We start from the raw sequence: 18,030 nt of genomic DNA, 5'->3' as shown, positions 1-18,030 counted from the left end.
AGCAAACCCTGATATTTATAGGCTACTGAAAACGTCATGTGCGCCGCACATGGGGCTCTACGAAACAGTATGGCCATCATTAACCCTAGTAGCCTACGAGTAGGGTAGCCATCATTTCACATTAAATGCGACACGTCCCCCTACTGAATATTCTGAAACAACACGCCTCCTAAACTTCCGACCTGACCCTTCTTATCCCCGGAAGCTTTAGGCCGGCGCAGGGCACACGTCACCGGAGGATCCCCCAGATCAGCATCCTCTAAGTTGTCCCTCCCACGGGCAGAAGCAACGACTTGGGGGGCTCCTTTTCTGGACCGGCCCAATCACCCTTATTGGGCCAATCCAGCCTTCGGCCCAAGGTACCATGGACACGCGCGCGACTATTTCCCCCGGACCATTCCGGCCAAACACCAAAGACAGCCGACCACGAGGCAACCTCGTGCTCGGCAAACGGCCGGCTCACGCGTTACCAAAATCCGCGCCTTGGAAAGAGGAGTCAATTCCGCCTAGGAATACCCCCTATAAATAGCCCTCTCATCACAGAGGGCAAGGTAATATTTTCTTACCCCAAAATTCTCTTACTTTGTTGTACCTTGTAGAACATATACTTACTTTGGCATCGGAGTGCCTTGCAGGTACAACCCTTTTTTCCCCTCTCAACCGTTCCGGACTTCAAGCCTTCTTTGTTGCTGGCCATCTGATCTGCTCAGTAAGATCACTAAGGAAGTAGGTTAATTCACCCACCAAACTCAGATTGCATTTGTTTGACAATGTGTTGGACCATCTCACCCGACATCCCACCACAGACAATGTCATCCACATAGTGTTAGCTAGAGATTTTGACAAGTAGACACGAGATGTTCTAAAAGTTTTATGCTTCGAAGGGAGAATAGCTTTGTAAGGCTATTTTTAAGATTCTTTATATTGAAGATTTTCTATAAGTCGAAGTAAGGCATGAATTGTAATATCTTCAAAGTCGAAGGAATAAAATACTTAGATTATTTTGAGATATTTTGAAGATACGATTGACAAAGTCATATTGTTTCGCATATCAGAATTTCGAGCGGAAATGTTTCGAATTTCAAAATGATTTATTCAGTCAGAAAGACACGTGGAAGCATTAGGGAATCGAAGTACATGCAAAAGAGCAACGTGGCATTTCCTTATAGTTTGATCGTTAGGGTCGAATTAGAATAAATAGAGATCTTAGTGGAAGGATTAAGGGGTGTTCATTTTGTACAAATCACTCAAAAATCGCTCAATTACCAAGTGAAAGAGAAAGAGTTTCATTGAGAATATATGTGTAACACCATTTGTATTTTTATATTACTCTCAGTTTTATAAATTCAAGTCATTTACATACATTTATTTTTCGAGTCATGTCTTTTACATTTATCATTGAAGCCTTTTAAGTCTTTTCTGCGAATTTCATCTTTACATGCTATATTACCTTTACATTAATTACACATTTTAAATATACCTTTAAAATATGAATTCAATCATTAAAATAGAAACTTTCAGACACAAAAAGAAGGTGTCGAGTTCAATGATGTGTTTTCTCCTGTTGAGAAGCATAGGTCCATTCAAATGTTGCTTGCCATGGTGGTACAGTTCAATCTTGAACGGGAAAAAATAGATGTGAAGAGTGCTTTCTTGTATAGTGATCTAGATGAAATGATCCTGATGAGGCAACCTGAAGGGTATGTAGAAAAAGGGAAGGAAGATTATGTGCGCAAGCTAAAGAGATATTTATATGGACTCAAAGAATCTCCTCGATAATGGAATAGGAGATTCGACAAGTTTGTGGCACACATAAGTTTCATAAGAAGTCAGTTCGACCATTGCGTTTACTTCATATTTCTACCTGGTAATTAATTTGTTATTTTGTTGCTTTATGTGGATGATATTCTCATAGCAAGCAATAATGTGGAAGATGTAAAGAGAGTGAAGGCTAAACTCAATAAGGAGTTCGATATGAAGGATTTGGGAGTTGCATCTAGGATTAATGGAATTGACATTCGAAGAGATCAAAACCAATCGAAATTATGCTTATCTCAAGAGGCATACCTACGGAAGATTCTCAACAAGTTAGGTATGTCGAATTCAAAACCTGTTGTGACTCCAATAAACCCTCAATTTAAGTTGAGCGTAGATCAGTGTCCCAATACTGATGTCGAAAGAGCTTATATGAATAGCATCCCATATGATAATATAGTAGGATCTATGATGTATGCTATGGTCTGTACTAGACCCGACATAGTATATGCAGTAAGTCTTGTAAGTAGGTACATGGTGAATCTTGGAAAGGCTCACTGGAAAGCATTGAAGTGGATTTTAAGGTACATAAATGGGTCTCTAAACAGGGTCCTAAGTTATGGTGGAGCCTTGGGTGAAGATAGTAAAGCAGTAATCGAAGGATATGTCGACTCTAACTATGCAGGTTGTATGGATTACAAAAAATATATTTCTAGATATGTTTTCAATATGTTTGGCACTGCAATTAGTTGGAAAGCAACACTTCAAAAGGTTGTTGCTTTATCAACCACTGAGGCGGAGTACATTGCTCTCATTGAAGCTGTGAAAGAAGAATTATTGCTTGATGATTTTGCTAAGGAGTTGAAACTTCAAGGTCGATGTATCACTGTTAAATGAGATAGTCAAAGTGCTATACGCCTGTCGAAGAACTCAGCATATCATAAGCGAACCAAACACATCAATGTTAGATTTCATTTCGTCAGAGGAGTAATCGAGCGTGGAAAAGCCCAAGTGCTGAAGGTTTTGACAGTTCACAATGTTGCCGATATGATCACCAAGACATTGTCGAGTTGCAAGTTTTTTCATTCTATGTAGTTGATAAAGTTGCATGAAGAAAGCTAGTTTGTTCTTTGATATTATATAGTTTGTTCCAAGGTGGATATTTGTGAGAATTGGATCAAACTCTAGTGTGTCAAAGGGTAGCTTTTGTTCGACAGTGATTGTGTCGAAGACCTACATACTGTAGTCGAAGTGTGTTCTAGCATGTGGGTGTTGAAATGCTAGGGTTGTTAGTATTTCGAATTGGGTCTGTTTGTTATGTCCAATTGTTTAAGTTAGCTAGTACCCTAAGCTGGCTTGTAATGGTTATTTGTGAAAAAGCCCATTAGTTTAGTATGTTAGGTTTTATTATAAATAGCATATTAGTCTCTCATCATTGCATACTGCAAATCCTAATTTAGGGTGAGAGGGTTATTTGTTAATCTTGTAAATTGTAATCTTAATTGAAAGAGAAAAAAAATAATAGCAGTTATAACCAATCCTTGTTGTTCTTCTTGTTTATCATCTTTTTTACCCTTGTGTGTTTCTTGATCATAAAAAAACAATTTATCCTTTGTTCATCGAGACATCCATTTTACAACATGAGGCAATGACGAAAGATCAATTTGGTTTTAGGATGACGTGTGGACTTAATGATAGTGCACAACTAAGCATCAATCTTCTTTATTTTAGATTTAAAAAAATAGACAAAATATCTTTTTTTTTCTCCTTATGTTAACCACAGAAATTAATTTTAGTCTCTTAAAATTATCATACAAGACTAAAAAAGACGTTTTCCCAAAAATAAATAAATATAAAAGACATATGTTGAAAAGGTGTGTTTGAGTAACATTACAAAAATTCTATTACATATATGTCCTATATATTTATCGGGTTGAGATTCTCTCCATTTCTCAAAAGAAATGGAAAGTACTATTATCACTGTTTTCATTAAATATATAAATTGAATTATATAAATTATATGTCACACATTTCAATACTATATATATTTATACCCCAATATTTTAGTAATTGTGTTTTCTATTTCTTTTAAAAATGGAGAGGGTTTTAACTCATATTTATCAACACCAATGACAAAGTAATATGCTAGACAGTGTTGCAACGATCCGGATACGTATCCTATATAAGTCGGGTACATAATACGACATTTTTATAAAAATAAGGTATAGGTAATACTATAATTTTGTAAATATAATTATAAAAATAATATAAAATGATTATATTATTAAAAAATTAATATGATAAAAAATTTAAAATTGTAAAATAATTTGTTCAATATTATAAAAAAATCACATATAAAATGTGCCAATAATTCATAAATCAAAGACCAAAATACATATAAAATGTGCCGATAATTCATAAAATCAAAGGCCAAAATACGAAAGTTGCTTAGTAGCAGCGCAAACATAAAAAATTAATACAAGGCTATACAGAATCACTTTTTCTGCCTCTATTATATATAAATAAATGAAAAATTTAAATTTGAGTAACTAAAATAGTCTCATACAAATATCATACACGTACCGGTACTGAATATTAGTAGTTTGCCTAAACCAGTGTACTCATACGCTAGAACACATATATTTAACGTATTAAATTTTAAATGTTCATAAGTTTGACTAACTTTTAAATATTTATAAAGATATATAACTTTAAATTTAAATACCTATTATATATTTTAAATATATTCAAGTCTTTGACTTATATCATTCTTATTGAATTAATTAGTTTTAACGAAATATATATATATATATATATATATATATATATATATATATATATATATATATATATATATATATATATATATATATATATATATATATAGAGAGATATTAAAGATAGTGCAGTGTCAGTGTAAATCTGTTTACACATACAATCAATCAAAATATTTTAATTTCTGATGCATGTCTCTCATTGGTTGACAGTGTAAAAATATTTTACACTGTCAGTGCATTTCCTTTTTTCTCATATATATCCTCTTGGTTGATATTGTTCCAATGCATTAAGAGTTCTATTTGAAAATTTTCAGTCTATCGAAGCAAATTTCATCATGAAGCTAGGAAGCATTCTCCTAATGGTGTGTGTTTTGCTTGCCCTCTTGAGCCACACTTACGGATCTCCTACACCTATAAGAGGTATACTTTTAATAATTTTAATATTATTATTGTTATTTCAGAATGAAAAAAAAGGTTATATTCTAAATTTAATTTAATTTATTGCTAAATGAAATCATTATATGTTTGTTTTGTTTAATGTTGTAGATGCAGATGATGTTGAATTTTGTCCTAAAAGTTTGAATACATCAGGAAAGTGTAGCGACACATCTCGAACCTGTTTTGACGAACTCAATTCTGCATATGGAGCAAGTGGCATGGCTCATCAATGTACTTGTAAAGATCTTGCCGATAATAAACGCCTTTGCACATGTTTAATTAACAAAGTTTATTGTAAAAATTAGTCATTTTGATGACAAACTAAAATGTAATAACATTATAAATTTAATAAAATTTAATAATGTTATGATGTCCTAATATGAGTTATTATATTGATTAAATTATAATTTATTCTCTCAATTTTATCTGATTCACAAAATTAATTTTATTATTTTAAATTCAAATAGATTTGATCTAATTCTAAGATTTTTTTTATAAAAAATCGATGAAAGTTTATTTTTTAAAGTTCCACAATATATTTATATATAATAATTTATTATGTTTTACAAGAAATTTGTCATTTAAAAAAATGAGACATGTATAAAAATATTGGAGGAAACCAAAACTATTTAAATTTAAAATTGGAGGATTAATTTTGTGAATCATCTGAATAAAGAGACTACATAGTTAAACCTATTATATTTAAGTCTTAGATATTTAAGTTTCCATTTTAATTCAATATTTATGAATTCAATACTATTAGAAAATGTTAATGTTAAGATAGAGAATTTTTAATTGTTGTTGTGAGATATTGGATCGAACTCTAGTATGGTCGAAGGGTAGCTTTTTGGTTCGATAGGATTAAGCATGAAGTTGAAGGTTGTTCACATGCTGGTGTCGAAGATGCTAGGGTTGTTAGCATGTTAAATTAGGTTTTAGTGTTTAAACCCTAATTTGTTAAGTTAGTTTATTTATTAAGTTGGCTTGTGTAAATGGCCTTGTGGAAAAAGCCCATTGGCGACCTTCTAGAGGGAGAATCCGCCGGTCTTCAAAGGAAAGCATGACCCTGATGGCGCATTGGAGTGGTTGAAGGAGATTGAGAGGATCCTCCGTGTGATGGACTGCACTCAGGCACAGAAGGTTCGGTATGGAACTCATATGCTGGCAGTCGAAGCAGATGATTGGTGGCTAGAGACTCGCCAGAGATTGGAAGTTGCTGGTGAAGAGATTACTTGGGTTGTGTTCCGCAGAGAGTTTTTGAGGAAGTATTGTCTTGAAGATGTTCGTGGTAAGAAGGAGATTGAGTTCCTTGAGCTGAAACAGGGGAATATGTCAGTGACAGAGTATGCTGCAAAGTTCACTGAGTTGGCTAACTTCTACCCGTACTATGAAGGAGCAGGTGCTGTATTTTCAAAGTGCATCAAGTTTGAGAATGGATTGCGCTCTGAGATCAAGAAAGATGTTGGGTACCAAAAGATTCGTGTCTTTGCTGATTTGGTTGATAGTTGCCAGATCTATGAGGAGGATAGTAAGGCTCACTACAAGATCATAAGTGAGAGAAGAGGTAAGCAACATCAGAACCGCGGGAAGCCTTACAACCCCCCGGCTGATAAGGGAAATCATAACGCAGTTGATGCCAAGAAGCCAAGTGAGGGAGGAGCTTCTACCTCGGTCCAATGCTATAGGTGTGGTGTGATTGGTCATCGTGCCAATGAGTGTCCTAGTGTTGAAAAGAAATGTTATAAGTGTGGAAAAACGGGACATCTCCTGGCTGACTGTAAGAGTAATACCGTGACTCGTTACAACTGTGGGGAGGAAGGCCATATTAGCACTAATTGTCAAAAACCTAAGAAGGCTAAGTTCGGAGGAAAAGTCTTTGCTTTGACTGGTTCGAAGACCAACCAACAGGGATGATTGATTCGAGGTATGCATTTCATTATTAGCCATTCATGTAGTGATAATATTGTCGACTTGAAAGATTGTTAGTTGGAGTGTGGAATGAATATCCGAACCTGAAATTTTCGAGGACGAAAATATTCTAAGTGGGGGAGAGTTGTAACGCCCCGATATTTACTTATTTATTTAATTAAATACTTTTGAATTGTTTTTGGGATTTGTTGGAAATTTTTATTTAAGTTGGCATGTTGAATTAATCGGATTAATTTAGTTGAGTAAGTGGTAGAAAATAATATTAGAAATAAGACTAGATATAGGATTGGCTTATTTTATGGTGTCATGAAGTAAAAGTGGGGTGTAGGTATTAGGCCCAATTGGTTTATTAGAAAAATAGAATAATAGAGTTATTATAAGAGAATGGGAAAAATAGAATTAGGTTTTGGAGTGCTGTAAGAAGAAAGAAACATAAAGGTTGGAGAAGAGAAAAGAGGAACGTAGAATTTGGGAAAGAGAGAAAGTTGCAGAAAAACCTAAGGGGAGTTCGAGGTAAGGGTGAGGTTTTGACTCTATAATGGAATTTATGATGAATATTATGTAAGGGTGAGTTTTTACATGGTTATTAGGATTATATAATAATATATGATGGATAGAAACTTGTTTAGATTAAAATCCCTTATTTTATGGTTTTGACATTGTTAGGTTTTGATGAGCAATTCCTAAATATAACTCGTCAATAGTTGGATTAGGATTATAGTATATATTTTGATGTGGCTGGTTATCAATATATTTTGGGTTGTTGGGATCGTTAGAGTGCACGAGAGAATTTGGATTTCGTAAATAGCTATATGCCACTTATTTAGTTAATTGAATACGGTTCTTTTTTTTTTTTGCCTACTGTGTTTTTCTAATTGTCAGATTATTGCTATTTATGTGCTAGTTAATAGTCCATCGGGATAAACCCATGCTGTGTCTTTTAGTGAAATCATGTATTAATATGAACGTGGTTTAATATGAATGGGAATATTATAAGCCATCCGAAAAATTGAATTACTGGCGTGACTACTGTTTTTACGCATGGATGACCAAGTTACAAAGAAAACATATACTTTTATTGTCCTATCAAACTAGTGCCTTGATAATATAGTAATATAATCTATACATAGTGCCATGTTATGAGATATAGTAAATACAATTGGATAGTGTTTCTAAGCTATTGTAGCGTCACACATACTGTGTTTGTATTGTGTTTGTATGTGTTAAACTAAGGAAAATCTTTTTTCAAGTTTATAATATATAGCAATTCATTAATAATAATAATAATAATATTGGTTTAATATTGTTGTGAATTCAATGCCACGAACAAAGTATAAAATAAGGGATGAATAAAGGACAAGGAAGAAGAGGAACACAAGATTGGTTATAACTGCTATTCTTTTACTTTCTCTTAAAACAAGATTACAAGTTTACAAAAATAACAAATAACCTCTCTCACCCCAAATTAGGATTTGCATCTTAGCAATGATGAGAGACTAATATGCTATTTATAATAAAATTTAACATACTAACTAATGGGCTTTTTCCACAAGGCCCATTACACAAGCCAACTTAATAAACAAGCTAACTTAACAAATCAGGGTTTAAACACTAAAACCTAATTTAACATGCTAACAACCCTAACATCTTCGACACAAGCATGTGAACAACCTTCGACTTCATGCTTAACCCTGTCGAACCAAGAAGCTACCCTTCGGCCATACTAGAGTTCGATCCAATATCTCACAAATCTCCACCTTGGATCTAACTCTACAACATCAAGGGAACAAACTAGCTTTCTTCATGCAGCTTTAGCAACTGCATACAGTGGAAAAACTTGCAACTCGGTAATGTCTTGGTGATCATATCAGCAGCATTGTCTTTAGTCGAAACCTTCAGCACTTGGACTTCTCCACGCTCGATTACTCCTCTGACGAAATGCAGCCTCACATCAATGTGCTTAGTTCGCTCATGATAGGCTGAATTCTTCGACAGGTGTATTGCACTTTGACTATCACATTTAACGGTGATACCTCGACCTTGAAGTTTCAATTCCTTCGCAAAACCTTCAAGCCACAATGCTTCTTTCACAGCTTCAGTTAATGCAATATACTCCGCTTCAGTGGTTGATAGAGCAACAACCTTCTGAAGTGTTGCTTTCCAACTAATTGCTGTGCCAAACATAGTGAAAACATATCCAGAAATAGATTTTCTGGAATCCATACAACCTGCATAATCAGAGTCGACATATCCTCCAATTGCTGCTTTACCATCTTCACCCAAGGCTCCACCATAAATTAGGACTCTTTTCAGAGACCCATTTATGTACCCTAAAATCCACTTCAATGCTTGCCAGTGAGCCTTTCCAGGATTCGCCATGTACCTGCTTACAAGACTTACTGCGTATGCTATGTCGGGTCTAGTACAGACCATAGCATACATCAAAGAACCAACTATATTAGCATATGGGATGCTATTCATATAGGCTCTTTCGACATCAGTACTGGGACACTGATCAATACTCAGCTTGAATTGAGGGTTTGTTGGAGTCACAACTGGCTTCGAATTCGACATACCAAACTTTTCAAGAATCTTCCGTAGGTATGCCTCTTGAGATAAACATAACTTAGACTTCTTTCTATCTCTTCGAATGTCAATTCCATGAATTTTGGAAGCAGCTCCCAGATCCTTCATATCAAACTCCTTATTGAGTTCAGCCTTCACTCTCGTCACATCTTCAACATTGTTGCTTGCTATGAGAATATCATCCACATAAAGCAACAAAATAACAAATGAATTACCAGGTCGAAATCTGAAGTAAACGCAGTGGTGGAACTGACTTCTAATGAAACCTATACGTGCCATGAACTTGTCGAATCTCCTATTCCACTGTCGAGGAGATTGTTTCAGCCCATACAAAGATCTCTTTAACTTTCACACATAACCTTCCTTCCCCTTTTCGACATACCCTTCAGGTTGCCTCATCAGGATCGTTTCATCTAGATCACCATACAAGAACGCAGTCTTCACATCCATCTGTTCCAGTTCAAGATCGAATTGTGCTACCATGGCAAGTAACATTCGAATGGACCTATGCTTCACAACAGGAGAAAACACATCATTGAAGTCAACACCTTCTTTCTGAGTGAAACCCCTTGCAACTAACCTTGCCTTGTATCTTTTCGACGTCACTCCTTCAATTCCTTCCTTAACTTTGAAAATCCATTTACAACTGACTAACCTTGCCCCAACAGGTTTCTTGATCAGTTCCCAAGTATGATTATCATGAAGAGATTTCATCTCATCATCCATGGCCTTCAGCCATTCAGTCTTATTTCGACTCCTCATAACTTCCTTGTAGTCTCTAGGTTCTTCGTCTAGAACCTCACTTGCAGAGATTAAGGCATAAGCTATAAGATCTGCATACCCAAGCCTCTGAGGTGCCTTTATGACTCTTCTCGACCTATCTCTCGACAATAGGTAGTCATCGTCAGTTTCATCAACTTCCTCAGCATCTTATGCTTCTTCTTCGACTTCATCAGGGATATGCAATTCAGCATCAACATGCTCCACCTCAACAGGAATCTCTACCTGTTCCAGCTCTTTGTCAGATGTTTCTGCACTTCGACCAACATCATCGGTTTTCTTAAAAGCCATTTCAGCTTCATTGAAAACTACATCTCGACTAGTGATACACCTCCTGTGACCTGGCTCTAGGCACCATAGCCTATAAGCTTTGACTCCTTCTGGGTATCCCATGAACATGCATTTCAGAGCTCTAGGTTCGACCTTGTCTTCCCTAATATGAGCATAGGCTACGCAGCCAAATACTCTCAATTTGTCGAGATCTGGTGGATGTCCCGACCAAACTTCTTCAGGTGTCTTCATATCTAACGCTGTCGAAGGACATCTATTTATCAGATATGTTGCTGTTGAAACAACCTCAGCCCAGAACACCTTCGTTAACCCCGCACTAGTCAACATGCATCTGACTCTCTCCAAAATAGTTCGATTAAACCTTTCAGCCAAACCATTTTGCTGTGGAGTACCTGTAATAGTTTTATGCCTTGCAATACCAGAGGCAGCACAAAAACTGTCGAATGCCTCATTGCAAAATTCAAGGCCATTGTCGGTTCTCAACCTCTTGACCTTTCTGCCAGTATGATTTTCAACCAGAGTCTTCCAACTTTTGAAATTCTCAAAAGTTTCATCCTTAGTCTTCTAGATGAATACCCATAATTTTCTGGAATAATCATCTACTATGGATAGAAAATACCTTGCTCCTGAATATGATGGACACCTTGCAGGCCCCCAAAGATCAGCATGGATGTAATCAAGGGATCCACGTGTTCTTTGTTTGCCTTTGTTGAACTTCACTCTGCAAGATTTTCCAAGTACACAGGGTTCACAAAACTTCAGCTTTTTGACTTTGTCTCCACCAAGCAGATTTTGTTTCCCTAATTCGACCAGACCCCTTTCACTGACATGGCCCAATCTCATGTGCCAGATTTCTGTTTTCGACAAAGGTTTCGTGGATGCAACATTTGTCGAACCAATTACAACTTCAGCCTCAAGGGTATACAAGCCTTGTTTCTTCACGCCTCTCAAGACTTCCTTCGAACCCTTCATGACTCTTAGGATACTTTTCTCTCCTTGGAAAACATATCCTTTCTTGTCGAATTCACCAAGAGAAAGCAGATTTCTCTTCAAATCAGGAACATACTTGACCTCAGTCAACAACCTTATTGACTCATCATGGAGCTTGAATCTCACAGATCCAACACCTGCAATCTTGCAAGCCTTGTTGTTTCCCAGCAATATTGATCCACCATCTTGATCACATAATTCCTCGAACAAGTCTTTGTTTGGAGTCATGTGCCAAGTGCAACCTGAATCCATAATCCACTCCTTCTTAGAGTCACTGCATGAAACCACAAGAACATCAGATGATTCGAAATTATCTTGAACAATGGCAGCGTTGCCATTATCCTTACCTCCATGATATTTCAGGCGTTCAGGGCACACCTTTCTTGTGTGACCCTCCTTCTTACAATGGTAGCATCGAATGCCAGATGCTTCGCCACTGTAAGACTTCGACTGACTTTTGCATTTCTTCTTGTCGAACTTACCATCCTTTCGTAAGAGTTTTCCTTTAACTGCCAAACCTTCGCCAACAGTCGAAGGTTTATGCTCCGTTCGTTCATTCAAGTCCTTAGAGTACAAGGCTGATTGAACTTCTTCAAACGTCAGGGACTCCTTTCCATACAAGAGAGTTTCTTTGAAGTGAGCATGTGATCGAGGCAAAGAACACAATAGTAACAGCGCTTGATCTTCATTATCGATCTTCACATCAATATTTTCAAGATCAAGAATCAGCTTGTTGAACATATCCAACTGCTCAGCCAATACTTTATCGTCAATCATCTTGAATGAATACAAAGCTTGCTTCAGGTATGGATACCTGCAAAATTGAAATGGATAGATATTCGAAGTATATAGATTGCAAACACATGATGAGCACAGAAGCACAAAAGTCCTAGGTTCATAGGTTCGACGTAGCGGCTTTAGGGAGCCTACCCTTTCCATGGGAGTGTTCTAGAAGGTCTCATGGGGTCGTTCGTAGCCTCCGAGACTTTTTGTCTCTTTGGATTTTAGAACAACTCATTTTATCCATGAGGTTCAAATTTTTGAGGTAGGTTCTCAGAGAGATCAGCCAAATACCAAGTCCTGCCCTCAACAAGGTCAAGCCTCGTATTGAACATTTCCGGATATTCAACCCACTCTGAGTGGAATTATCAATAAGACTCATAGGCGATTCAAGTCCCCCCTGGTCTTAAAGATAATTCCCACACTTAGGTTTTAACAACAATTTATATATAACCCAGAAGATGTAATAGGAATAAAAATATTCAACTAAATAAATATTTAATTAAATTGCAGTAATGAAATTGCAAAGGAAGATAAATAAATAAATAAAATTTAAATATTTAAACTAACCTCGAAATCCGGCCGCTTATAATAAAAAACAATTATTTAAATAAACAGGTATTTATTTAAACTACTATAAATAAATAGCATTGCGGTAATGGAATTGCAAAGGAAGTAAATAAATAAAATTTAAATATTTTAAAAACTAACCTTGAACTCCGGCTGCTTACAATTTAAAATGCAATACGCAACAAATATTTAAATAAACAGATATTATTTAAATAAACATGTATTTATTTAATTGATGTAAAAGATGAAATAAATAAATAAATAAAAATAAAAATTAAATATTTACAAAAATAAATAAACCCTAAAATTGGCGGACTAGCCAAACCCTAAAAAATTTGCCAAAAACCTAAATGCTTCGCCGAAAACCTAAACCCTGCCAAAACCTATAGGAGTATAGTAATTCACCATTAAGTGTATCCCCAGCAGAGTCTCCAGCTGTAGCAACCTGCCCTAAAAATTAAAGGTTTAGAGTCGCCACCTATTCTGAAGGGCGAATAGGAAACCCTACGCAGTTAAGAGATCGGGGTAAGTTATTATAATCAGGTCGAGGGAAGGTGTTAGGCACCCTCAACCCTTTCCTATTGGCTTTGAATATAAGGGTCAAGTTTTATGGCTAAAAGAATAGGATTTAATGGCTAAGGAATTGAATAGGGGAAAAATTGAGATTTTAGGGAGGGGGACTCGCCTTGGTTATCCAAGTGCCTACGTACCTCCTTAAGGAGGATCAGAGTCTACGTAGTTCGGGCACAGGGTTATACGCCTTAGAATTAGATTTGAATGGTTGACGGTATTTTGAATTACCGTTTCGCAATTTTGAAAAGGTATTTTGAATTACCTTCGTAGTTTCGCAGTATCGAAGAGATGAAAATCTGTGGTTTGTGGTTTGGTGTGTTTGAAAAGGTTTGAGAAGTGTTTTAGGATTTGGGCGTACAACCCTGGTTTTAATTTGTTACCGTTAGTTGCAATAATCAATAGGTTTGATTACCATGGCTAACAGATTAAAGGGAGGATTGCTAACCACTATAATCGATAGATTCGATTATCACGAATAGCAAATATGCGTATTTTAATTATCGTTACTCCTAATAATTGATAGATTCAACTACAAATAATAACGAATTTGATAAAGGGAAAATGCTAATCATCGTAACCAATAGCTTTGGTTAAAAACATTTAGCAAAATGAGTTTATTTGAATTATATTATTTGATTAATTAAATTAATTGATTATTAACCATTGCGACTAATAGTTTTAGTCGGAACGAATAATAAATTAAATCATAATATCTTTGGCCAAATGGCCAGTGGGATCGGGTGAACCCTAATTTATTGGTAATTTTAATAGGGTTTTTGTCAATTTTATACCAATTAATCAATTAAATGAATAATCGAAATAATCGAATAATCGGGAGATAATCCTAAAACCTAATCATGACCCTAATCCTAATTTTAATTATCCTAATTCTAAGTAAATAAATTAATTAAATTAAATATAAATAATTACTTAATTTTAATCTAAACTAATAAATAACAAAAATAAAAATATATATGATAACACCTGGTTTTATCCTGTGTGGGGAGCCCTTGCAAGTGCGTGGTGGAGCCTTGGCCTCTATACGTTAGATTTGGATCGTAGGAGATCCAGTGGTAGTGAACTGAGGGTGCGTAATGGGCATGATAAACCTGGGTACACTGAATTACAGAGAAGTGAGCATATTAAAAATAATACCACCACCAGGAATCGAACCCTGGTTTAAAGGGGTGCAGCACGTTTCACATGACCAAGTAGGCTACATTGGTTAGTTGTCACAACAATATCCAGAAAATAATTTATAGTAAAACTAAATTAAAATATATTAATTCAAATCTGATTTCCACGCGTGGGCCCCAAGGGAGTTGACTAGCCAATGACGTCGAGAGGGAGAAGATGGAGACTTTTGATCGGCGAGTAAATTCGCGCCACGCAGAGAGAGAAGAATGACTCTGCTGACCCTCCAATGGTGATCGGCCACGCGTGCAACCACTTGTTCCCCAGGCACTATTCATCGTCACTGACCTCAGTACCTACGGAATTTCTTGCGGGTATACTTGTGATTTTACCTGCGGATTTTCCCGCAGGTTCTTCTTCTCAAATTCTGCGATCTCATACCCGCCATGAACAGCGTAGGCTGAACTCCAAACCTGCCCAGATCGACTAAACGAGTCCTCCTGAATCCACTGGTACCTTTGTCTTCCCCTGAAACACATGGTAAGAGCCAATACGAAGGAGAGCAAGCTTGTGCCCTAACAATGGTGCCTCGTGAATCCGGGCGTAAACCTTGCATGTGATGGTTCAAAAATATTCTAATGGATGCTATAAACTCAATTTGACGGTTAGATTGAAGTGACACAACTATATACACGTAAAACGAAAGATGAGAAAAATACTTAAACATGAGTATCATAGGGCCATGGTTTCACGCATTCAGGGGCACATACCTTGACCCTGGCTTACCTTTTGGTGTCTCCTCAGAACAATGGAAGGACTAGTTTGCACTTTTGACTGCTGCCCAAAGGAGAACGAAAAAATCAAGCTTTTATGAACTTTTCTTCCAAAACCCTAGCCTCCTTTTTCTTTCCTCTTAGTGAATGTTTTTTAGTATATATATGGGCTCAATTAGGGTTACAATCTTAGGAAATAATCAATCAATTAGTTGCATAAAAATTAAAAAAAGATTTTGTATAAAACCTTTCTAATTTTAAACCCCATGCTATTTTATGCATATTTCCATTTAATCTTGACCATTGGATTGACTTTGGATTCATTGAATATTTGGTACATGAATCATAAAAATTATCTCATTAAGATGTGATTTTATTTTGATTTAAGTTGATTTTAAATGGATAAAATCAAATAGAAATAAAATAGAAATCATGAAATAAAATTCATATGATTAATGGGCCTCTCTTGAGCTTGAGATCACGTGGAGAATATAATTTATAGGCCCATTAGTCAAAATAATCAAACTTGCTCACTTTGCATCTTATGCATTTCCTCAAAATCGCCTAACTTGCACAACTTGTACCTTGCTCAATTTTTGACATATGAAAGTGTTCTTGGACTCTTTAGAAAGCTCAAAGAGTCCTCTAAACACTCTTTTTGGTTTCATCTCCATTGAAGTTTCCATGCTCAAGTTATGAGCTTTGACCTAAAAGGTGTTTTTGTTGACTTTTTTTTTTGGAGAACCTTTGAGCCTTAAGCCCTTGAAGATGATCAGAGGAGGGCAAATTTTGGGGTATGACAACTGCCCCTGTTCAATCTTCTTAAACCTGAAGAGTCGGATAGGCACGTCTGCCTATCGTGATCTAAAGGTAGAAGATGATTGAACACTGAGAATGCCCTGAAATTTGCATTTGTCGGGAAGAAGTTCTGTGGGAGATGGGCTTAAAGATGCCATCCAAGGTAAATACCATTTTTCCGAATGTGAAGCATATGCTTGTGGAAGGAACCATGTGTTTTTGATCGTAGCATGGCCTAAAAAGGCAACCTGAATTTTATGCAATGTTATGATGTATGCTATGTATGATGCAGCGAGCTTCTCAGAATAAATGAGAGCCATGTATGTATATGCATTATGTATGAGTGAGGTATGTTAGTTGCATGATGCTGTTAGCTGAAGATTTCGTTGAACAAATATATGTGCTTCGAAGGAGTGTATGATCGAAGGCAAGGTGGTTACTGATGACCATCTCTGAGAAATATAAAATGGCTACTGATGGCCATGTTTCGATAGCAAGAAACGTCTAAGTTTTTTATGAAGGTGATGGCTACTGAAAGCTATTGGAAGGACATATCCTCGAAGACTTAGACAAAATTTATAAATTTGCTTAAGTATTATTATTTAGCGTGTTTGTTAGTAAGTGTTTATTAACATACTGCCACGCGTCGAAGATGGACTCAGGCGGGAAGATTTGAAATTCGAAGATAGTTGCGTAACTGCTTATTCACAGATGTCATCGCTGGAAGTTCTTATGAGAAACGTGGCAGCGGATTAGCGTAGGGCCGTTATGGTCGAAACTAGTATAAATAGGAGTTTTTTATGATAGAATTCCGTGTGTTCATTTTGTACAAATCACTCACATATTTACTCAAGTATCAAGCGTTAACGAGAACGAGTTCGCTGAGAAAATGTACGTATGACACCACCATCTTAATACATGAGTATTATCTTTTATTGCTTTTCGTTTTCGAATATCTTTAAATTCTTGCATTCTATTTACTTCTTGTCATTTACATTACTGTATCTTTACTTTCATGTTATTTACTTTCATGTTATTTACTTTCATGTTATTTACTTTCATGTTATTTACTTTCAAGATCTTTAACAGTTTTATGTTTTAAGATTCTTTACATTTAAACAGAATTGCATGTTACGTTATCTGCGTTGTTTACATTTTAAAGTCATAATCACATATAATCAAGTCATCACTAAAAGTGTATGTTTTCAATCGAATAACATTTGTCGAAGACAACGAATCATGAACATGGTTCTAAAGAATATTGATAACAATCTAATTGACTATGTGTCCTAGGATCAATCTAGTCGATCCTGCGAGTAACCAAATCATATTTATTATAGTTTGGAGGACTAGCGGTTGTTTACTGGAAATCACCGTAAACAAATTGGCACGCCCAGTGGGACAGTGTCGAACGGATTGTTTTAATCAATTGCTTTGTTTTGTCTAGACAATATCAAGACCTTGTATGAACCTTAGGAACGGTAAATAACAAACAGTGCACAACCGGTTCCCAAACGAAGGTACAACAAGAAAATGGCTGTTACAGCCAGTGCAGGGGGTGATCAAGATCCCTCACAAGGCACAGGATCAGGAGCGGCAAATTCGAATTCCACTCAAGGAACAAGGGATACAACGGGTCCAAATGGATCGAGACCTGCAGATAATTCCCAGTCGGTGCCTGAAAATAATACAGGACTTTCAGGGACTTTGCCAGTTTCAGTGTCAACAACTGCACCTTCGACCACAAGTGCAGAGGAAGTATTACCGTTTCCCTCAACAAATGCTGCGAATAACTTGTCTAGTCAAGGCACGAATTCAACTTTCGAATGGAGGCCAAATCCTCCATACGGGATGCC

The 18,030-nt window shown here is 36.2% G+C and overlaps 1 protein-coding gene and 1 long non-coding RNA gene across 2 annotated transcripts; both read left to right on the top strand.

Moving 5' to 3' along the window:
- Window positions 1-4,818: 4,818 nt before the first annotated feature.
- Window positions 4,819-5,348, top strand: LOC131611379 (uncharacterized). Its single transcript, XR_009286876.1, has 2 exons — window positions 4,819-4,952; window positions 5,079-5,348. It is a non-coding gene; the product is annotated as an uncharacterized LOC131611379 (long non-coding RNA).
- A 738-nt stretch (window positions 5,349-6,086) lies between these two features.
- LOC131613449 (uncharacterized) lies at window positions 6,087-6,884 on the top strand. Its single transcript, XM_058885118.1, has one exon. It carries the CDS (start codon window positions 6,087-6,089, stop codon window positions 6,882-6,884), a length of 798 nt encoding a protein of 265 aa, XP_058741101.1.
- The last annotated feature ends 11,146 nt before the right edge of the window (window positions 6,885-18,030 follow it).

The sequence above is a fragment of the Vicia villosa genome, linkage group LG6 (genome assembly GCF_029867415.1).
Source record: "Vicia villosa cultivar HV-30 ecotype Madison, WI linkage group LG6, Vvil1.0, whole genome shotgun sequence".
Classification (NCBI taxonomy): Eukaryota; Viridiplantae; Streptophyta; class Magnoliopsida; order Fabales; family Fabaceae; genus Vicia; species Vicia villosa.
The sequence above is the reverse complement of the archived record's forward strand: the minus strand, read 5'-3'. Positions and strand labels throughout refer to the sequence as shown.

Excerpts from the sequence above, each read along its gene's own strand:
- LOC131613449 (XM_058885118.1), top strand. The coding sequence starts at position 6,087 with ATGGACTGCACTCAGGCACAGAAGGTTCGGTATGGAACTCATATGCTG.